Source organism: Bos grunniens, chromosome 7 (genome assembly GCF_055505025.1).
Source record: "Bos grunniens cultivar Pamir isolate PY7600 chromosome 7, Bosgru_T2T1.0, whole genome shotgun sequence".
Taxonomy (NCBI): domain Eukaryota; kingdom Metazoa; phylum Chordata; class Mammalia; order Artiodactyla; family Bovidae; genus Bos; species Bos grunniens.
In genome coordinates this window covers 38,773,830-38,794,998 of record NC_141171.1, presented here as the reverse complement: position 1 = coordinate 38,794,998, position 21,169 = coordinate 38,773,830, and the positions used below count along the sequence as shown (strand labels likewise).

At 39.1% G+C, this 21,169-nt stretch overlaps 1 protein-coding gene across 32 annotated transcripts in view; it reads right to left on the bottom strand.

Annotated features, from left to right (window-relative positions):
* The window catches only part of NSD1 (nuclear receptor binding SET domain protein 1), a 154,539-nt gene that overhangs the window by 12,322 nt on the left and 121,048 nt on the right, over window positions 1–21,169 (bottom strand). For all 32 annotated transcript variants that reach the window (XR_015167243.1, XR_015167240.1, XR_015167242.1 and 29 more), the window contains 6 exons: window positions 16,558–16,714; window positions 14,168–14,373; window positions 10,965–11,077; window positions 6,004–6,273; window positions 3,604–3,720; window positions 2,226–2,367 (listed from right to left, as the gene is read on the bottom strand). Coding sequence is in view for 25 of the 32 variants with exons in the window: in XM_086410889.1 (XP_086267015.1) it covers window positions 2,226–2,367; window positions 3,604–3,720; window positions 6,004–6,273; window positions 10,965–11,077; window positions 14,168–14,373; window positions 16,558–16,714 (1,005 nt within the window). In the remaining 7 variants the exon portion in view is untranslated. The remainder of the gene's footprint in view (window positions 1–2,225; window positions 2,368–3,603; window positions 3,721–6,003; window positions 6,274–10,964; window positions 11,078–14,167; window positions 14,374–16,557; window positions 16,715–21,169) is intronic.

Sequence of the window (21,169 nt, the reverse complement as noted above, 5' to 3'; positions counted from 1 at the left end):
AGCGACTTCACTTTCATTTTGTAAGGATTAAACAGCAAGCTTGGAACAAAGTTTGGCACCTGATAAATGTAGCTCTTAACAGCATTCAGTTGATAATTCCTCTTACAAATCAGAAATCTACCCAATTTACTCTGAAGCCATCCATTCTAAAAACCTGATACACACTATGATTTTTAAAATCAGTTTCATTTAGTCAGCAGAACATAAGTGCACAGTGATGCTCAAATATTGTTACTTTCATCATTTAATACCTCATATGAAGCAATGCAAAACAGGAGAAAGGAACTAGTGGCTCAATTTTAAAAACAGGAAAACTGTCAAATTTTAAAATTCTAAAGAGCCTAAAAGACTCCTGGGCAGCAGTATATTTAAATTAAAGAGAAAAAATATATGGGGGAGGAGGGGGGAAGAAGAGAGGAGAGGTTTTCTACAGATGAAAAAAAAGGGAACAGACAAAAAGCTGACCAAATTACTCTTAATTTCGATTAGTGTTTCTTGAGGTAAACATAAATAACACTGACTGGGCTCATATAGGATTTCCACTTTGAGAATCATTGGACTATGCTACTGTCAATTATGAACTGCCCAAGCCGAGAGTTGCCCTCCAAGGTGCAACAACAGCAAAGACAGAACTCAGGGTAACAATGCCGCAGCGGTTGCCTGCTGAGCACAGGGTGGGCACCCAGGGACGGGGGCCGCCAGGGGCTCCACCAGTAAAGTCTGTTTTGACAAGAGGAAAAAAAACCCTACTCAGGCCAGTCTCATTTTGAGTTGGTGGGGGTGGGGGTGGGGCGGGTAGTAGAGAGAGAGAGAGACAGTGTATGTGTGCGCATGTGCTCAGTCTCTCAGTCGTGTCTGACTCTGTGCAACCCCATGGACTGTAGCCCACCAGGCTCCTCTATCCATGGGATTCTCCAGGCAGGAATACTGGAGTGGGTTGCCATGCCCTCCTCCAGGGGGATCGTTCCCACCCAGGGATGGAACCTGCATCTCTTATGTCTCCAGCACTGGCAGGAGGATTCTTTACCAGTAGCACCACCCGGGAGAGTGATCTTTAAACACTTTGCTAGTACTCCTGCAAAAACTTACTTTGAAAAATTAGGTATATCCTTACACTCAAACTTTACATAAGTCTAAATATTAAAAAAAAATTTAGAGCGTGTCATATAATATGTTTCAAATTTTTCATAAAAACCTTGACACTAAATATGAAGTTGCTTTAATTGATGGAAAATATCCATCATATACGTTTACGTTCAAACCTCTCAATCTTACCAGATGTACTTCCAGTTTACTAAACATCTGAATATTGTGCTGAACACAACAGGCTCACTTGTTCACTCTGAACTCGCAGAGGCATGGGCATCCAGGCCAGCCACAACATAAAAGTGCATTCTCCAAACGTCCAGTTCTTTGACACCCAAGAGGTGAGGGATTTTGTTTTTCTTAGCTTTGGGCTCATAAACCATAAAGTTCAGATGGGTGAGAGATGGCTATTTGGTTTACAAAATGGATGAAAGTCAACTGTGAAAGGAAACCTAGACTGCTGACGATTTTTAAGGCAGCCCAATTTTTATGGAGTTCATATAAGTTACGGAAAGGTCTGGAAATTCATTCCTTTAAAACCATACAGGGAATTATCTGGCACTTCAGTGGTTAGGACTCAGTGCTTTCAATGTCACAGCCCCAGGTTCAATCCCTGGTTGGAGAGCTAAGATCCTGCAAGCTGCATGGTGCGCCTGGAGAGCATGCCCAAACCATCATGCTAAATAAAATTAGTCAGTCACAACAAAACAATTATTATATGACTGCACTTACATGAGATTCCTAGAGCAGCTAAAAAATCAGACCCAGAAGGTAAAATGGTGGTCACTAGAGGCTGGGGGAGTGGGGAAAGAGGGAATTTTTGTTTAATGGGTATCTTCAGTTCAGGAAAAGAAAAAGTGCTGGAGATGAATGGTAGTGATAGTTGTACAACAATGTGAATGGACTTAAACGCCACTGAACGGCACACTTTAAAATGTCTAAAATGGTAAATTTCAGGTTACATGTGTCTTACCATTCCACCACCAATAAGAACAGACCTGGTACCCGCCAGGCACCACCAATATAGTCTTGTGTCCTTGGGGGTTTGCAGCCTCATTTTGGATTACAGGACAAATGGGGTTTTTAGATAATAAAAACTGGTCCTAGTCCTGGTTCCAAAATCCTTAAATGAGTCTTACCTGCTTTAATGTCACTCAGGGCAAAAAGGCCAACCCGGGTGTCTCCATTCACAGACCACTTCTGTGTTTCACAGTTAGGCTGGCAGCAATGATTCATGAATCGAGCATAGTTTCCTTTGGGGCCAGCATCAATAATCCGGTCCTAGAATTCCAAGAGATGCTGTTCAGCAGACCTCCACTATTACTGAGTAAAATTAGAGTATTTTAATAAGCTGGAGTTTCTATTTGTAAACTTTGACTTTTCCAGAATGTAGTGCCTAGACTAGCTCTAGTTATCACCACCTCGGAATCCACTGAAAACGCAAAGTCTTTGGTGGCACTTCAGAGATACTAAAGCAGGAACTCTGAGGCCCAGCAATCTATGTAGTAACAGCCCTCTCGGTGTATCCTCTTCTGAACCCTGGCTATACATTAGTAATCACCTAAGATTTTAATAATGACATCCAGACCTCATCCCAAATGATCAGAGAACCTTGAGCTGAGGATCTCACAAACCATCAAAGTACAACTGGGTAAATACAAAGTTTCACACTAAGAAAAGTCTATTATAAAAGCTGGGGACAGGGCAAAACCTAACAGAACCCAATACTCACATACAAAGAGGAATCTCAGCATACACAGAAACAAAATGCATTAGGATGCCAGAATTAGAAATAAATCCCATAAGCAACAAGGTCCCACTATATACAGCATAGGAAACTATATTTAATATCTGGTGATAAATCATAATGGAAAAACATATGTATATGTATAACTGAATTACTTTGCTGTACAGAAATTAACACACCATTGTAAATCAACTATACTTCAATAAAATATTTTTAAAATAATAAATTTTAAAAAAGAAATATGAAACATGTTGGAAATGACATATGGAAAAAAATTAAAAATCCCAAATATAATTCTAGACACTAGTGGAACACAGCTCATCAGAAATTTCAATAATTGGAGAGCTGACTTGGGTTTGTAAGATTGAGTTCTATAGTCAATTTTTATGACTTTCTCAATGTACTAACTAAATATTAACAAGTCAGTGTTTCAATCTGTAAAATAAACAGTAAAATAATTATTATTTATTTTTCTGGCTTCAAGTTTTAATCTTATAGGAAAAACACTAAAAGAACTCATCCCAAACTTATGTTGGACAGTTGAAAAGCAGCTTTAGTGCCTTTTGCTCATGGATATACAGCTAGAAATGAGTAACCTTATCCAACTCCAGGACCCTGATCAAGCAATTCCTATGAACATGGGGGAAAGACACTGTTTTATGCAGTAAAACCCTTTTTAGGCATGTATGACATGCCTACACAGAATAGCTGGGACAACACTAATTAAAAACAAGCTTATAACAGCGGAAATAGCACTTTCCATTACTTACTTTGTCTAGAGTTAGCATATAAAAATTAGTGATATCATGTTCTTGGGCATAACGGATTCGAGCTCTGCACTCTTCTTCATCTATTAGCTCACCCACATATTCATTCACAAATTCACCCTGGAACGAGAAATGACTTAAATGGCAAAAAGTGCCAACAGTGTTCATAGGTATACCTTATTTTTAAAAAATTAAAGAAAGTAATAGATTCACAAAAGCTTCCCTGGTAGCTTAGACAGTAAAGTGTCTGCCTGCAAAGCAGGAGACCTGGGTTCAATCCCTGGGTTGGGAAGATCCCCTGGAGACGGAAATGGCAATCCACTCCGGTACCCCTGCCTGGAAAGTTCCATGGACGGAGGAGCCTGGTAGGCTACAGTCCATGGAATCGCAAAGAGTCAGACATGACTGAGTGACTTCACTCTGTACTTTTGTACTTAACAAAGGTTGTGGCTCAGATGGCAAAGAATCTGCGTGCAATGCAGGAGACCCAGGTTTGATCCCCAGATCAGGAAGATCCCCTGGAGAAGGGAATGGCTACTCCAATAGTCTTGCCTAGAGAATTCCATGGACAGAGGAGCCTGGGGGGGCTATAGAGTCAGACAGGACTAAGCGACTAACACATTCACTTCACTTATTCAAGATAAAACATAAATATGATGCTTCAACTATTAAACAGTAAGAATGATCTCCCCACTCGTACCACAGCCAGCAGCAGAAAACTTGGAATTCACCTTAAGATCAAAATGGATGTTAAATAAACTAAAGCTCCACTATAATGGTTTATCCCTTTACCTATCTAAGAACCTAAAAGTCAATTTTCCTAAACTATATTCTTTTTTCATGGAACATGCCCTGCCTACTGCCCATCCACATTTCACGCCACTGTCCTAATTATTCAGTATACTACTGTCATACTGGTTTTCTTATGTGCTGTCCCCTCTACCCAAAATGCTAAAATGTTCCACCAGCTTAAGCCAACAACTATTTATCTTTCAAGTCTCAATTTAAAATATTCTCAGAGATAAGCTAGCTTCAGGCCCTTCGTCACATGCCTACAGAACCCTTTGTGCTTCCACAGTGAGTGATTACTTGTTCAATATCTCTCTCCATCTAGAAAGTAAACTTAGGAAAGTATGGAACATGTCTTTCTTACTGAACACTGCATCACACAGCAACATGCCTGGCACAAAGGAGATATACAATAGTTACTCAGCAAATGACTAAAGGAGACCAACCAAGTCATATTCACCTCCTTTCCTAGAAATAAACTTCAATAAAATTCTTCAGAAAATATAACCAGAGTAAGACTTATTACATTCAAATGTCAAATATGATTTATTACACTCAGAGACTGTATGCTGCTGCTAAGTCACTTCAGTCATGTCGGACTCTGTGCAACCCCATAGACGGCAGCCCACCAGGCTCCCCCGTCCCTGGGATTATCCAGGCAAGAACACTGGAGTGGGTTGCCAATTCCTTCTCCAATGCATGAAAGTGAAAAGTGAAAGTGAAGTCTCTCAGTCGTGTCCGACCCTCAGCGACCCCATGGACTGCAGCCCTCCAGCTCATCTGTCCATGGAATTTTCCAGGCAAGAGTACTAGAGTGGGGTGCCATTGCCTTCTCCCAGAGACTGTATAATACGATCTATTTATCAAAAATTTGTAGGTCCTTCCAAGTTTCAAGTTGAAGATGTTACTGCATTTTCATTAGAGAAGACCTAATCCTCTTTTCCTTCATGTTCTATGAATCCAAAACTATTTTTCTCTAAGTAAAAATAAACTTTATTTCATTAGTTGATGATTAACACCTGTATCACACTCTTTCCATTCTCTCTCTTAACTACAAGTTACAGGATTTCCACAAATGAGTGGACAAAACCATAGTATCTCTATGAATTTCCCTCATTTTTTTCATCCTCATACATAATGAACATGATCAGTAAGTGAACATCATATAGAAAAGAGACCATCTAGTCTACAAGTCGGAGAAGGCAATGGCACCCCACTCCAGTACTCTTGCCTGGAAAATCCCATGGATGTGGGAGCCTGGTAGGCTCCAGTCCATGGGGTCGCTAAGAGTCAGGCATAACTGAGCGACTTCACTTTCACTTTTCACTTTTATGCAGTAGAGAAGGAAATGGCAACCCACTCCAGTGTTCTTGCCTGGAGAATCCCAGGGACGGGGGAGCCTGGTGGGCTGCCGTCTATGGGATCGCACAGAGTCGGACACGACTGAAGCGACTTAGCAGCAGCAGCAGCAGTCTACAAGTCTCTCAATTTTGGAAGGATATGGCAAGATATTATAATAAGGCTAATCCTTACACTTTAATATTAATCAGAAGAATTACTTGTATTAAGCAATTGCAAAGAAGGAAAAAAAAACTGAAGATTAAGTTTCCTCACCTTTTTAATATCTGTTTTTGTTCGGAGACCCCAGCCCCTCTGTAATGTGCGAAAAATTTCCACCTCTGGGTACTGGCGCTTGGTAAAGCACTGGTTCTGGCAGCGACCTCCAGCAGGGCACACGGTAGGGTGGCACTCATACAGCAGCATGCGGTTGATGCACTCAGAGTCTATGCCGCAGGGGTTCTCATCCGTGGCTTTACAGTTGCAACGGGGGATCTCAGACAAGTCTGCAGTGAAGATCTGTACCCTGCCAATAGGACGGTTCACCTGGAGAAGAAACACATACTACAGTACATCAGGCAAGTCAACTAAGGACAGTTCAGGGCCTGTGAAAGGCAGATTTCTTTAAAGTTGAACATCACATTTTACATGATTTTGAATTATCAAGATTTGGCAGGATTATTCATAACATCTAAAATATGGCAACAATGCAAGTGTCCACCAGTACATGAATAGATAAGCAAAATGTGGTAAAAATAATGGAGTATTATTCAGCTTAAAAATGAAGGAAATTTGACACACAATACGCAACATGGATAAACCTGGAGGGCATTATGTTAAACGAAATAAGTTAGTCAAAACAAACAAATACTTATACCACATAGATACAAAGAGATAATGGCAATAGTTATACACATGAATGCATTTAATGCCACTGAAATGTATAGTTAAATATGGTTAAGATAAAAAAAAAACCTATGTATCTATATTTTTACAATTAAAAAGGTGAAGGAAATAAAAATCTAGGCAGTTTGATATAAAAATAAAGCCTCACTCAATACATAAAATATAAATACCACAAATAGAAAAAAAAAAAAAATCATCTCTGGGCTACCCCAGTGGCCCAGTGGATCAGAATCTGCCTTCCAATGCAGGAGACATGGGTCTGATCCCCGATGTGGAAAGATCCCACATGCCACAGAGCAACTAAGTCCACGCACCACAACTATTCAGGCTGTGCTCTAGAGCTGGGAGCCACAATTACTGAGCCCACGTTCCACAACTATAGAAACCTACACAGCCTACAGCCCACGCTCCAAAACAAGAGAAGCCACCGCAGTGAGAAGCCCTTACGTTGAAAGAAGAGTAGCCCCTGCTTGTCCCAACTAGAGAAAGCCCATGCATAATGAAGACAGAGAAAAGCCTGCATAGCAACGAAGACCCAGCACAGTCTAAATAAACATTTAAAAATAAATCATTTCTAAAAAATTCATAATTTCCAGCCTGGGTTTCCCTGGTAGCTCAGTGGCAAAGAAACCAATTGCCAATTCTGGAGACAAGAGTTCCATCCTTGGGTCGGCGAAGATCCCATAGAGAAGGAAATGGTAATCCACTCCAGTATTCTTGCCAGGAAAATCCATGGAGAGAGGAGCCTGGCAGGCTACAGTCCATGGGATCACAAAACAGTCGGACACAACTGAGCAACTAAACAAGCGAAGTCAATTGTAAATTTGAGTTTCCGCTACTGCCACATGGTGGCGCCACATTAGCTTCTATATTAAAAAAAAAAATTCACCTTTCTCAAGTGGTAAATCTTTAACATGAAAAGGTCTCTGAGTAATTGAGTTACAATATATGAAGATATATTTTAAAATTGACTATCACAACTTGAAATCTTTTTAATAGACTACAACAATGTCACCTAAGCATTCATTTTTAGTGGTGCTAGTCCTGAATATCCAATGTGGTAGAACAGAGGCCAATTGCTATGATACTGAAGCCATTACTTACTAACAACAGTGTTGGAAAAAAGTAGACATTCCACAATACAGAGAGACTTATGCACTATAAGAATGAGTCCTGGGGACCTCCCTGGTGGTCCAGTGGGAGACTCAATGCTTCCAATGCAGCGGTCGGTGGTTCAATCCCTGGTAGGGGAACTCAGACCCTATGTGTCCAGCTACATAGCCAGGGGTGGGGGATTGGGAGTCTGGGATTAGCAGATGCAAACTATTATATATAGGATGGATAAACAACAAGGTTCTACTACATAGCACAGGGAACAATACTCAATACCCTGTGATAAACCATAATGAAAATCCATGTTTTATATATATAAAACTGATTCATTTTGCTATAGGCAGAAATTACCACAACACTGTAAATCAACTACACTTCAATAAAATTAAAGGAACGAGTTTCCTCTACTTGATATTATCTAAATGGGAACAGTCAAATCACGAGTCTTCAAAAACCTATCCTATACATAAAATTTGATTGTCCAGGAATTGCATTATTTGGTGAGTCAATTTTTACTTGCAAGACCTAAATTCCAAGACTGTTGTGGGGAATAATCTACAATCTGTGTGTAAAAATATACTGTCTTCAAATGTTCTCCAGAACAACTTAAAATGACAGTAAGTCTCACTGCCAGATCTCTTCCCAGCTTCTTCAAAATACTGGTAAATGCTTGACAATGGAGGAGCACTCTCACCACATGCCACTGCAAACCACAGACCTACTAAGGCAAACTCCAAGGCGGCAGACCAGGGCTGAGCTCAATCACCTGGTCCCACATAGGGCCATCTGAATATTCACCTTGATTCAAGGTTATCTTTACCTGACACTCCCCATCCAAAATAGTTGCATTCTACTCCTTTTTTCTACATAAAGGTATGTTTCAATCATTCTTCCTTGACATCTGATCTAAACTGATATTAATCTCAAATAAGTTTCTTGCCTAACATAATATAAAGCAAGACAAAACCCCATACATGGTTAAGTAAGAACAACATAGATATATATTTGTAGCATTTACACTCACTCTGGGCTGGGGATTGACAAACCTTTTCTGTAAAGGGTCAGACAGTAAATATTTTATGTCTTCAGGACATAGATCTCTGGTGCATGTTGCTCAACTGTCACTGTAGCTCCGAAGAAGGAGCAGACCACATGTATATGAACAAGCATGGCTGGGTGCCAATAAAGCTTTAATTATGGACACTACTATTTGAATTTCATAAAATCTTCATGTGTTAGAAAAAACTCTTTGGAAAAAAAAAGTTCTTCTGGACCATGCATGGTAGGCCAGAGTTGGGACTATAATTTACCAACCCCTGGTTTAATCTTTTCCCTGGAAATACATCTTTGTTTTAAAGATGGAGAAAGAAGGTGGTGTCTAAATTTTATGATTAGATCACACAGGACATTAGTTGGTCTCTCAATACTCAGGTTCAATATGGTTGACAAGCTACCCTGAAGTGCCTAACTTCTGTTATATGTGACATCTATGACTGTGGAAACAGGAATTACTTTCCCTTTTATTGAGGATGAACTACAATTCAGTGTTGTGTTTCCATGAACAATTAACTCCATTTAACTCTCAGTCTTTGCAATTTTAAGTTTTCTTTTTTCTTTTCCAATAGTTTTAACTATTTGTAAGGACTGATATTTTAACTCATTCTATATTGCATACTACCAGGCAGATCCATTATGCTCTTTTATAAATGTAAGCTTCATTATGGAGTTTCAGTGTTCTAAACACTAAATGTTTAGTGTTTCCTTTTCCTGTATCTCATAATTCTTTACTATTTCATCACCCCATTTTGTTACTCAATGATTCCCAACTATTCTAAAAAAGACAAAAATAAGTGGAAGAACGACAGAATCGTAAAGGCTTGATGGGACAGTGAAACAGGCACAGTTTAGTTTCTGCACGGCATTACTCAAAGTACTATAATATCTTTCCAGAAAGCAGAGAAGACAGGAGATAATATCAGTATACCTTTAGTGGGATTGTTCGACTTAGCAAGTAAAAATCTAGGACATACAACTGAATTTGAACTTCAGATAAATAACAAAATAGTTTAAGAATGTCCCACAGACATTAAACACTTAAACACACTAGATTCTAAAAATGGTGGTGAAATTGATCTCTAAGTGAAAACCTCAGACTTCAGAAACTCAAAAAAAAAAAAATCAATGAGTACACAACTAATTCATTACCAATGACAAAAATAAATATATATAGTTGTCTTATCCAGGAATGACAAACATTTCACAATAAGAACTTGGGCAATTTCATTTTGTTAATAGAGCTTACAGTATTCTTTCATGTGGTCTGATATTTGAGCACCAAAACTAACTTGATTAAAAGGTTTTCAAAAGATGTTTTAGTACTTAGTAAATTAAATTCTTCACTGGGCTTCCCTGGTAGCTCAGATGGTAAAGCGTCTGCCTACAATGCAGGAGACCCGGGTTCGATCCCTGGGTCGGGAAGATCCCTTGGAGAAGGAAATGGCACCCCACTCCAGTATTCTTGCCTGGAACATCCCATGGACAGAGGAACCTGGTAGGCTACAGTCCATGGGGTCGCAAAGAGTCGGACACGACTGAGCGACTTCACTTCACTTCAAATACTTCACTAAGATTTCTAATACGTTTGTTCCTCACTATTCCTTTATTTTTACCTCTGTAAATTCTTCATAAAAATGACTGAACAATTACAAATACACAAGGTCTACCAGACCCAGATGATAAATGACAATGACTCTTTTACCAAGTAGACTAGCATACCTAAGTACACTTAACATGAATTCTTGTGACTTTGGGAATTCTAGTCAGACTAGTCACCTAAAATATCTTTAGTATCAGCTACTACCAGAAGAAATTATCATGTGTATTATTCGCACTATCTCAGGGCCGTTTATCATTTTTTATCATGGCTCTTTGGTGCCTGCCATTCAAACCGCAAGATGTTGACTGTGAACAGAATCTATTCCATTCACTTTATGAAGACTTTCCAAAGCAACAATAAAACAGTATCATCAGACAGTTGATTTTATAAAATATCAATACAAACAATGTCCTAAAAATGGTCCTCTGGCACTTTGTTCTTGTATTCCTTTAAGCTCATGCCTCTACCTAAAAGCAACTGTGTTTGTGCTTCCAGTTCTCACCATGAACAGAGTGGGAAGGGGGCAACCTATCACATGGTCGCTCCTGAAGTCTGTTCTCACCTTTATATGTTTGTAAGGTGGTGGCTTCTTGTCATTCTTTCGATCTTCCTGCAGCTGTCTTAGCTCTTTTTGGGCCTTCAACTCCTCAAACCTTGCTGCAGCTTCCTGAAGAGCTAAGAAAACACAACACAGTCACTTTCTCTCTGGGTAGAGTGATTTTGCCTTTTCTCCATTATAAGTTGGAGAAAATTCATGTTTTAGACAAAAATCTAAGACATACATACAATTTCTATTTTCAAGTAAGTCACAGTCCCCAGGGTATTCATATATGGCATTAAAATAAAACATAACACATTACTCAATGGCCCTATATGGACTACCAGTTTCAAAGGAAAATTTAAAACAAACAAAAACATAGTTAAATAATCTGAAAAAGCTCACATATAATATCTCCTAACAACAACCAGGCTGCATCCACTCAGCAATGTCACTGCCTAGAACCCCAATTCTTTTCCTCAGACCCCAATTTTCTGCTTCCACAAATTACGTGCCTCATAGGTGTCCAGAAAATATAGTGTGTTCCTTTGGAAGAAACGAAACTTGAAGTTTTCTTTTTCTTCCTATCTATTCTCTGGAACACCTAGCCTACTCTTCTTCTAAAACTCATTCTGTAAATATCAGTGGTTATCCCAATACAGCTTCCTAGGTGGCATCAGTGGTAAAGAACCCGCCTGGCAATGCAGGAGACAGAAGAGACTTGGGTTTGATCCCTGAGTAGTAAAGATCCCCTGGAGGAGGGCATGGGAACCCATTCCAGGATTCTTGGCTGGAGAATGCCATAGACAGAGGAGCCTGACAGGCTGCAGTCCATGGGGCCACAATGAGTCAGACACAACTGAGTGACTAACACACACACACACACCAACCCTAACACAAAGACAGATCTTCACAGCTCATCTTCATTCCAGTCCTGTACTTTCATATGTTTAAAAGACTGGAGTATCTGAAAAGTCCAACAAAAACCCTAAGAATCTCATTCTTCTCCACTTAAAATTTTAATTAATCACTCTTGATTCAGGTTAAAAACTCTGAAAAGAATTCCAAAATTTCCCAGTTTCTTCTGTTGCTCTCGCCATGATCTGTCAAAACAATAAAGAATATCTTCCCTCTGATTCACCCCTTCTTTCTCCATTTCCTCATTACCATCCAGCAGTTTATGTTGCCTGCAGTTGTTCCCTCCTTCCTTTATCCTATTATTTGGCATGTGCTACCTAGCTGATCTACTTACTGTCTAAATAATCTGAAAAAGCTAAATACCCATCATCCTCTCCACCCCACGGACTAGTCCCTGTGACAGTCACATCATCTCTGCTTCAAACTACTAAAACAGCTATCTCATCGACATTTCTGGCTATATAGCCTCTCACTTTCCATGGTCCTGAAATTCTACTCAGACTGAGACTTATAAAAATCTGTTCTGACCATGTAACTAAACTACCTTATCAGTAAACAGTGGTACTCGCCCAACCCTACGCTTAAACTCTACCAAATACTTAGAGATCACTAACTCATCATGTTAGACTCAAGGTGCACTTTTACATATGCTGTCTTCTTGTTACATTTTAATGTAACTTTTTCATAGTCAGTGTAGTGGTTAAGAGTGTGGATTCTGAGGTCCAACTGCTAGAGTATGAAATCTTCCCATATCACTTACTGGCACAGGGACTTTGGGCAACAAATTAAACTTCCTTTTGGCCATGCCATGTAGCTCGTAGGATCTTGGTTCCCTCACCAGATACTGAACCTGGCCCCTCAGCAGTGAAAACACGTTGTCCTAATCACCAGAGAATTTTCCCAATTTAACTTTTATGTGCCTCAGTTTCCTCATTAGAAGATAAAGATAATAGCATCTAACTTATAGGGTTGCCTCAAAGATTTAAAGTGGGAAAACAAACTTTGAATAGGGACTGGCAAACAAAAAATGGTAATTATCTTGAAAGCATCACTTAAGAAAGAAGTCATCCACGACTTCCATACTGTCATCCTCAGCACTGTTTTGCATGCTCTTGGTTGGCTCCCACAGCATACCATGCACATTTCTGCCACAACACTCTCAAAGAACGACCATTTGACTGTGTCCTCCCACAAAACCATGTGTTCCTTAAAGGCAGAGGCATCCAGCCAGCCGAAGTTCAAGGCATAGAGAGCAGAATCACAGAGCTTCAGCAGGCTCAGATTTGCAATATTTCCTACGCTCCAACTTCAGCCCTAGCCTTGATGGTGGCCAGCTCTACACAGGCAAAGATGTTGGTCACTTGGTCCTTGACCACCTGAGAGTCTAAGGCTCAAGACCAAAACTCCTGTAGTATTAGTACTGACAGCCCATATCTGCACAGAAAGCACATTCCAACAGGTAAATGAGGACCCTTGAAATAACAGGAGGCAAACAAAACTTCTGTCAAACTAGTTCCTTATGTACATCATCTTCATTCCCCATCTAAGAAGTTCTACCTGCTTGGAATCTCTTCACCTCATTATGTAGACAAAATATTACACATCACTGTCCAAACATATTCAAATAATAAGAGATACCTGTATTGCCTTTTAAAGGACAGCTAAAGGAAGAAGCTAATTATCATCGATGGGATACTATATGTGTTGCAGGCTGATTTTTATATTATCTCACTGAATTCTCAAAGCAACTCTTACTCATTACATAGGGAGAGATATCGCTGTCAGACCCTCCTGGCCTCAAAAAAGCCTCTTCCCCTTCACTGCTAGGCCAGCTTAAAAAAAAACTCTTGATTTAGAAAATGTATGTGCTTTCACTATCTTATATTGTTCTAAAATTTTGGTTGAATTTTATTTCTTCTTAACAACAACAACAAAAAAAACAACTCTCCTTGGAACAAATGTAGCTCTGCTAGAGATTCTGGTCCTTGCCAAGCAAACTGAAGTATTTATTCTATAAAACAGTTCCAAAACTCCAGTACTTACTTGATGGGATGCTGATAAAACAGGATTGATAAGAAACACCCCTTAAGGAAATTCTAGTTAAGTAAAGGTTAGCTTCAAAAATACTGATTTATATGGGTCAACTTGTCTGCAAAATTCTATAGCTGCAGCCACATACTGCTCCAGAGGGTAGAACACAGCTGCTAATAGACTGTATATAAATTCTAAAACATTTAATTCAAACAGAGAGCAGATACTCAGGCAACAGAGATCTACATTGGCCTAAGAAACAAAAAAGATAAAGTTACCTTTTTTGTATGTCCCGTCGACTCCTTTGCCCATCTTATCCTTGCTGCTCACATCCCCCTCCATGTAAGGAAAGACTCGGGCCTGGTGAGTCCACAGATAGTCATTAGACCCAAAGAAGAGCACAGGGAACTCGCCTACATCATGTCTCATCTTGTCAATATTGGAAGGTACAGCTCGAGGATGGCAGATCTCAGCTGGCCACCACCTGGAAAATGTAAAAACAAGGAAGAAAACCTCTAGAAGGCTTCAAGGCACTAAAAAGAATCCTACTTTGGAGAGAGGAATAAAGAATAGCAATGTCTCCCTAACCTACATTAATGTCTGACCCAGGGCATCCTTACAATATAACTAGAGAAGAAACAAGCAGTATGTGCCAAAAGCCTGGAGAGGCCGCCCTCACGCACATGCTCACAGACCCAAACATATGCCCTCAGATTGCTGTTCTACGTCAAGGAATGTATAATAGGAAGTAATTAGAGACATGGACAAAACTTTACGACTATAGTGTTCACTGAGGAATCTGAAAAAATGAAAATCTGTAAACAATTTAAATATTCAACATTAAGGGAATGATGGAAGTTGCTGTGGGACACTATACAACAAAATATAAATTGGCCTTTAAAGAGGGCAACTTTGAAAAATTACTAGAAGTATACAAAAATGGAACCCCCCAAATAATACCCCACCCCCATCAGCTTGGCAAAGCAAGCATATAAATTACAACAACAACCTTTAGGAAGACAATGCTATTCTACTGTGAGAATGCGGTAAATAAACTCCCGTGCATATATACCAAGAAACACAGACAAAATGTTTATAGTTCAAACATGAGAATACATAAATAAATAAATACACCACACTGCATGTAAACATAAAGGAACACTCTGGAAGAGTGAAATACAAATGAACCGAGCACTGCACTAACCATAATATCTAAGGAGCAAAAGAAGAAATAAAAAAACATGCTGCAAGAAAATACAGCAACAATTCCTTTATATAAAGGACTAAAACATATAGAATCAAACACACATATGGTAAATGTATACAGTCAGGCAAAGAAAAAACACAAAATGCAGTACTGCAGTTACTTCTAGGGATGGGGAGAGAAGATTCAGATAGGGGCAGAGAGGGAACCTCAAAGGTGCTATTTTTTTAAACTGGGAGGTACACACACAAGTATTTCTTTAAAATCATGCATGTTATTATATTTTTTGTGCACTCAACATCATGTGAAATTCCGGGCTGGATGACTCACAAGCTGGAATCAAGAGAGCTGGGAGAAAAATCAACAACCTCAGATATGCAGATGATAGCACCTTAATGGCAGAAAACAAAGAGGAACTAAAGAGCCTCTTAATGTGGGTGAAAGAGGAGACTGAAAAAGCTGGCTTAAAACTCAACATTCAAAAAAGATCATAGCATCCGGTCCCATCACTTCATGGCAAACAGATGGGGAAAAAGTGGAAACTGTGACAAATTTTCTTGGGCTCCAAAAGACTGCAGCCACAAAATTAAGCAACACTTGTTCCTTGGAAGAAAAGCTATGACAAATCTAGATAGCTATTAAAAAGCAGAGACATCACTTTGCCAGCAAGTCCATATAGTCAAAGCTATGGTTTTTTCAGTAGTCATGTACAGATATAAGAGTTGAACCATTAGAAGGCTGAGCACTGAAGAATTAATGCTTTCAAACTGTGGTGCTGGAGAAGACTCTTGAGAGTCCTATGGACTGCAAGGAGATCAAACCAGTCAACCCTAAAGGAAATCAACTCTGAATATTCACTGAAGGACTGATTGATACTGAAGCTTCAAAACTTTGGCCACTTGATGCAAAGAGCCAATTCACTTGAAAAGACCATGATGCTGGGAAAGATTGAAGGTAGGAGGAGAAGGGGATGACAGAGGATGAGATGGTTGGATGGCATCACCAACTCGATGGACATGAGTCTGAGCAAACTAGGAGATAGGGAAGGACAGGGAAGCCAGGCGTACTGCAGTTCATGGGGTCACAAAGAGCTGGACATGACTCAGTGACCAAACATCAACAATATGCAATACAAGTAATTTTAAAAAGAAAAAGCAACACATACAACTGGGTACAAATAACAATAGGTCAGTTATCTTGAAGGTGCATGTATTGGTGTGTCTGAAAGTAAATATGCCAAAATGTTAGCGATGCATCTTCATTGTTTGTGATATTATGGGTTTGTTTTCATTAATAAAGCTTCTACAGATGATATATAGTTTAGTATATAGTTTTTTTCTTTTATGATGGAAAGTTAATGGGGGAGTGGGTAAACCTTCTTTAATTAGGCCATTTATTTAAAAAGTTAAACACAAGAAACACAGGCTGGTGAAAGAACTGTCAGTCTCCTTCATGCTTACTCACCTGTATCTTCCAACTTTTACCCAGACAATTTCTCTGTAATGTGGCTTTTTGCCTGCCTTACAGTCATTGCAATACCAGTTTCCTTCAGGGATATCAATGTTCAGGCATTCACGATGAAAAGCAGCAGGGCAAGAATCACAACACAGAAGGCTGCCTCCTGTGGGAATCAAAAAATCTGGCACTCAGAATCACAAGGCTGCATACAAGGACCCAGCTGAAATAGGTTTTGCTCAGTTCCTAACCAATTATCCTGCAGCCCAGGGCTTGGTAATTTAATTAGTTATTTACAAAGACTTTTATATAAGAGTATTCCCTCTCCAATGTACTTGAACCATACCCCTGGGGATCTGTTAAGAGTCACAGCAAATCATGAGATCTTACTGGCAAAATTAGGTTAGGGCAATGAGGGCAGAAGTAAATCCCTAAAAGTCATGTATGTACACAACCCGCCTCCCCACCAACTTCTTCCTCTTCATTAAAAGACAACACATTATAAATAAATATCAATGATACACAATGACCAGAGTATAAAGAGCACAAGCTTTAAGTGATATCAGATTTGAACTCTAAGACATATCAGTCTGGGGAATTCACTTTCCTTGCTGAACTTTAACTTCTTCAATGGTAAAGTATTTTCTGCAATGAACACTAAATAATCATACCTATCTGAGAACTAAATAAGAAAATTAATTGCCCCACAGTGCCTGGCACATTAGTAGTCTCTATAAGGTCAGTTCTTTCTCTTTTTTTTAAATTACTTTTTAATCATTTTTTGTTGGGTTCTCTCCTAACACCTTAAGGGCCCTTTGCAGAATAAACTTTATAAATGCATAAAATTAATACAAGAACATAGAATAAAATGAACAGAATGTTAGAACAAGACAGTAGAATTATATACAGTCCTCTGTAACACACAAGTAAGATCTAGCAGTAGTAATGACTGGACACAAGGTTTCAAGATATCTATAATAATATCTGATTTTTACTGGTGACAGAAATCACATGTACTACTGTGATTTTTTGCCTGAACTTCAGTTAGACATAAGATCTCCCCTTTCCTGCTAAGTTTTCAGATACCAGATTAATTATATACATTGCAACGAGAATGAATTTTCACTTCTTAAAAGATTTTAACTCAAAATGACTCAGTTTACATATCTGAATGTGAAACATCATGGTTACAGATAAAGAATTTCAGGTAAAGAGATTTCACGTATACGTAATATGATAAATGCCTTATTTATCTCATGCCAGAAACTAGCATGTTCAAACACGCTAGACTCAAACATGTAATTGCAAGTTTCATCCTGAAGAGATAATGAAGGACAAAGCCATAAGCAAGGTATACATGTGCATCTTCCTGGTTTAACTGTGCTTCTTTTCCCACATAAAAATCTATGAAAAACTTACTTTTGTGACACCATCCTCAAATGATTTCTACTGGGCCTTTCCTTTTCTCAATAAAAGAAGTTTTGGGGCATTTGTTTTGTTGCGTCCAGAAATGTGCTTTTAAGACCCAACTCTGGCTTCAACTAGAGAAAATCTCCTGTTTTGTACACTGGAGTTCAGATTCAGAATAAGGCTTCATTTCATAAGAGGTTCTGTTGCTACAAAACAAGTTTCCAGAACTTGTTTATTTAACACATATAGGCTGTACTCTATGCTCTCAAAAGTCATATTTGGCTATCCTTGTACATTTTATGGAGAGGGCAATGGCACCCCACTCCAGTACTCTTGCCTGGAAAATCCCATGGACGGAGGAGCCTGGTGGGCTGCAGTTCATGGGGTTGCTAAGAGTCAGATATGACTGAGCGACTTCACTTTCACTTTTCACTTTCATGCACTGGAGAAGGAAATGGCAACCCACTCCAGTGTTCTTGCCTGGAGAATCCCAGGGACGGGGGAGCCTGTTGGGCTGCCATCTATGCAGTTGCACAGAGTCGGACACAACTGAAGTGACTTAGCAGTAGCAGTAGTAGTGCATTTTATAGATGGTATAAACAGTCAGCACAAGACATAGAGTCACATGAGTTTAACCACCCCAATAATGGAATACCCTCTAGAAAATTCCTCTCTATGCTTATGTATCTGCTGAGTCAAAATTTAATAACATGCTAATTACATGGCCTTTGTAAAACAGAAAAAAAAATTCGCCTTTTATTCACCTGATATTCATGACAACAAAATATATACAATAAGGCATTTGAATTAGGGCTTCAAAGAAGGCATGGGAAAAAAAGTCTGGATTGAAGAATAACCAGTGATGAAACGCCAAGGGTGGGAAGCACAACAGTTTTGCTGGGAAGGACATAATGGGATGAGCTAAGGGAGGATATGAAAAGAAACTGACAGGATTACTCTGGGTGATGAATGGGAGACAAGCAGGAGGATCTGTCTGGTGGGAGTAAAGGAAACACATAGGAAAAAGAGAGGAAGAAAAGAAGGAAAATCACATGAACCATCTTAAGAAACCAAAAGATGAAAAGATGGTATTTGGTGCAATAAGGTAAAAGAAAATAAAGTGTAAATAGATTCTTGAATCCTAGTAATAGATTACTTTCTAATTTATGATTTACCATATTATTACCCTAACACTGATAACCACCTTCAGTTTTCTCCTACACATGGACAAAAAAAAAATGACTTAAGACTACTCTTTCCTTGTCTTGTAACAGCAGGATAATCTTAGATACTCAGGCCTTTTAATAAAACAGTTTGCCAATTACATGGCCTTGGTAGAAAAATCTTCCAGGAACATGTTATAATCTTGAAAAATAAGGAGATTCCCAGCGAACTTTTGTTGATATGGGCTAAAAATAGTATTAATTCATTAAAAAGTAACAATGAACCTATTATGTTAACATTAAGTAACACTTTAATGGATAACTTGGTGATTGTGAATAGTGCTGCTATGAATATTGGGATGCATGTATCTTTTCAAATTAGAGTTTTCATCTTTTTTTGGACACATGCCCAGGAGTGGGACTGCTGGATCATATGATTAACTCTATTTTTTGTTTCATAAGGAACGTGCTTCAGAAGATAAAGACTCTGCCTGCAATGCTAGGAGACCTGGGTTTGATCACTGGGTCAGGAAGATCCCCTGGAAAAAGAAATGGCAAGCCATTCCAGTATTCTTGCCTGGAAAAGTCCATGGACAGAGGAGCCTGGTGGGTTACAGTCCATGGGGTAACAAAGAGTCGGACACGACTGAGTAAACATTCTATGCTGTTCTCCATACACCAATTTACATTTCTACCAATAGTGTAGAAGAGTTCCCTTTTCTCCACATTCTCTTCAGCATTTATTATTTGCAGACCTATGATTTTGATCAGTGGCCATCATACTTTTTTGCAAATATTTTTTTACTTGAATTTGTTGCAAAATGTGATCTGGTGAAGAAAATCTGGTCTCTCACAAATGAACAGTTAGAGAAAGGGTACTGTAATTCTTCTTCTTTGATACTATACACTAAAACCTCACAGGGTAAACCTTAGTTGGTGTCAACTCTGAAACTATAACAATAAACTTTCAGTACTATTACATTAAAATTCATTGATCTGTCTTGCACTTTGAATGGATCCTTTACATATGCCTGGTTTTTTAACATCATGCATTGTTCCTATGGAAAATATTAGTTAACTGAGTCTGGCAGATCTTCCAAATACTTTTAATACTTATTTCTATTTATTTATTTGGCTGCACAAGGTCTTAGTTGTGGCACACTGGATCGTCAATCTTCACTGTGACATGTGAACTCTCAGTTATGGCATGTGGGACCTTGTTCCCTGAAGAGGGATTGAATTTGCGGCCCCTGCACTGAAAGCATGGGACCAACAGACCACCAGGGAAGTCCCAGACCTTCCATATTCTGACCTGTTTCATTACATACTACTAAAATGTCACATTTATTAGTGTCACCGTGATCTCATCAGTAAATACTAGGAAGTCATTAAGCTCAGAGTCAGTAGGTATAGGTTTTCCAAAATTCTAATTTCCACTAAAGAACTCAAATTTTATCATTGGCAACACTTTGTCAGTTGTTTTCCCTTGAATTGACATGCTCATTTTTAATCCATTCCAAGAAAATATCTGACAAATATCCAAGAATGAAGAGCCATGGTTTTTCAGTAATTTTTAAGACTAAAAATGGTGTTCCACAAACAAGGCAGGTAGTTCAGATTGCAACTCAATTACATGAATGCTTAACTTTAGATCATGATCAGTATGCAACAGAACTGCTTTATGTATACCTAAAACCACATCTATGTGAGAGTTGATATTTAATAAACTTTACTTACTTTTTGCATCACTGATTCGATGCACGTGAGTTTGAGTGAACTCCAGGAGTTGGTGATGGACAGGGAGGCCTGGTGTGCTGCAATTCATGGGGTCGCAAAGAGTCGGACAAGACTGAGCGACTGAACTGAATTGAACTGAACTGAACTTACTTTTTAAAATCAAAGACATTGTGGGACTTCCCTGGTGGTCCAATGGTTAAGCCTCTGTGGTCCCAATGCAAGGGGCCTGGGTTCGATCCCTGTTCAGTGAACTAGATCCTGCATGCAGAACTAAAGAGCCCGCATACTGCAACTAAGACCCAGTGCAGCCA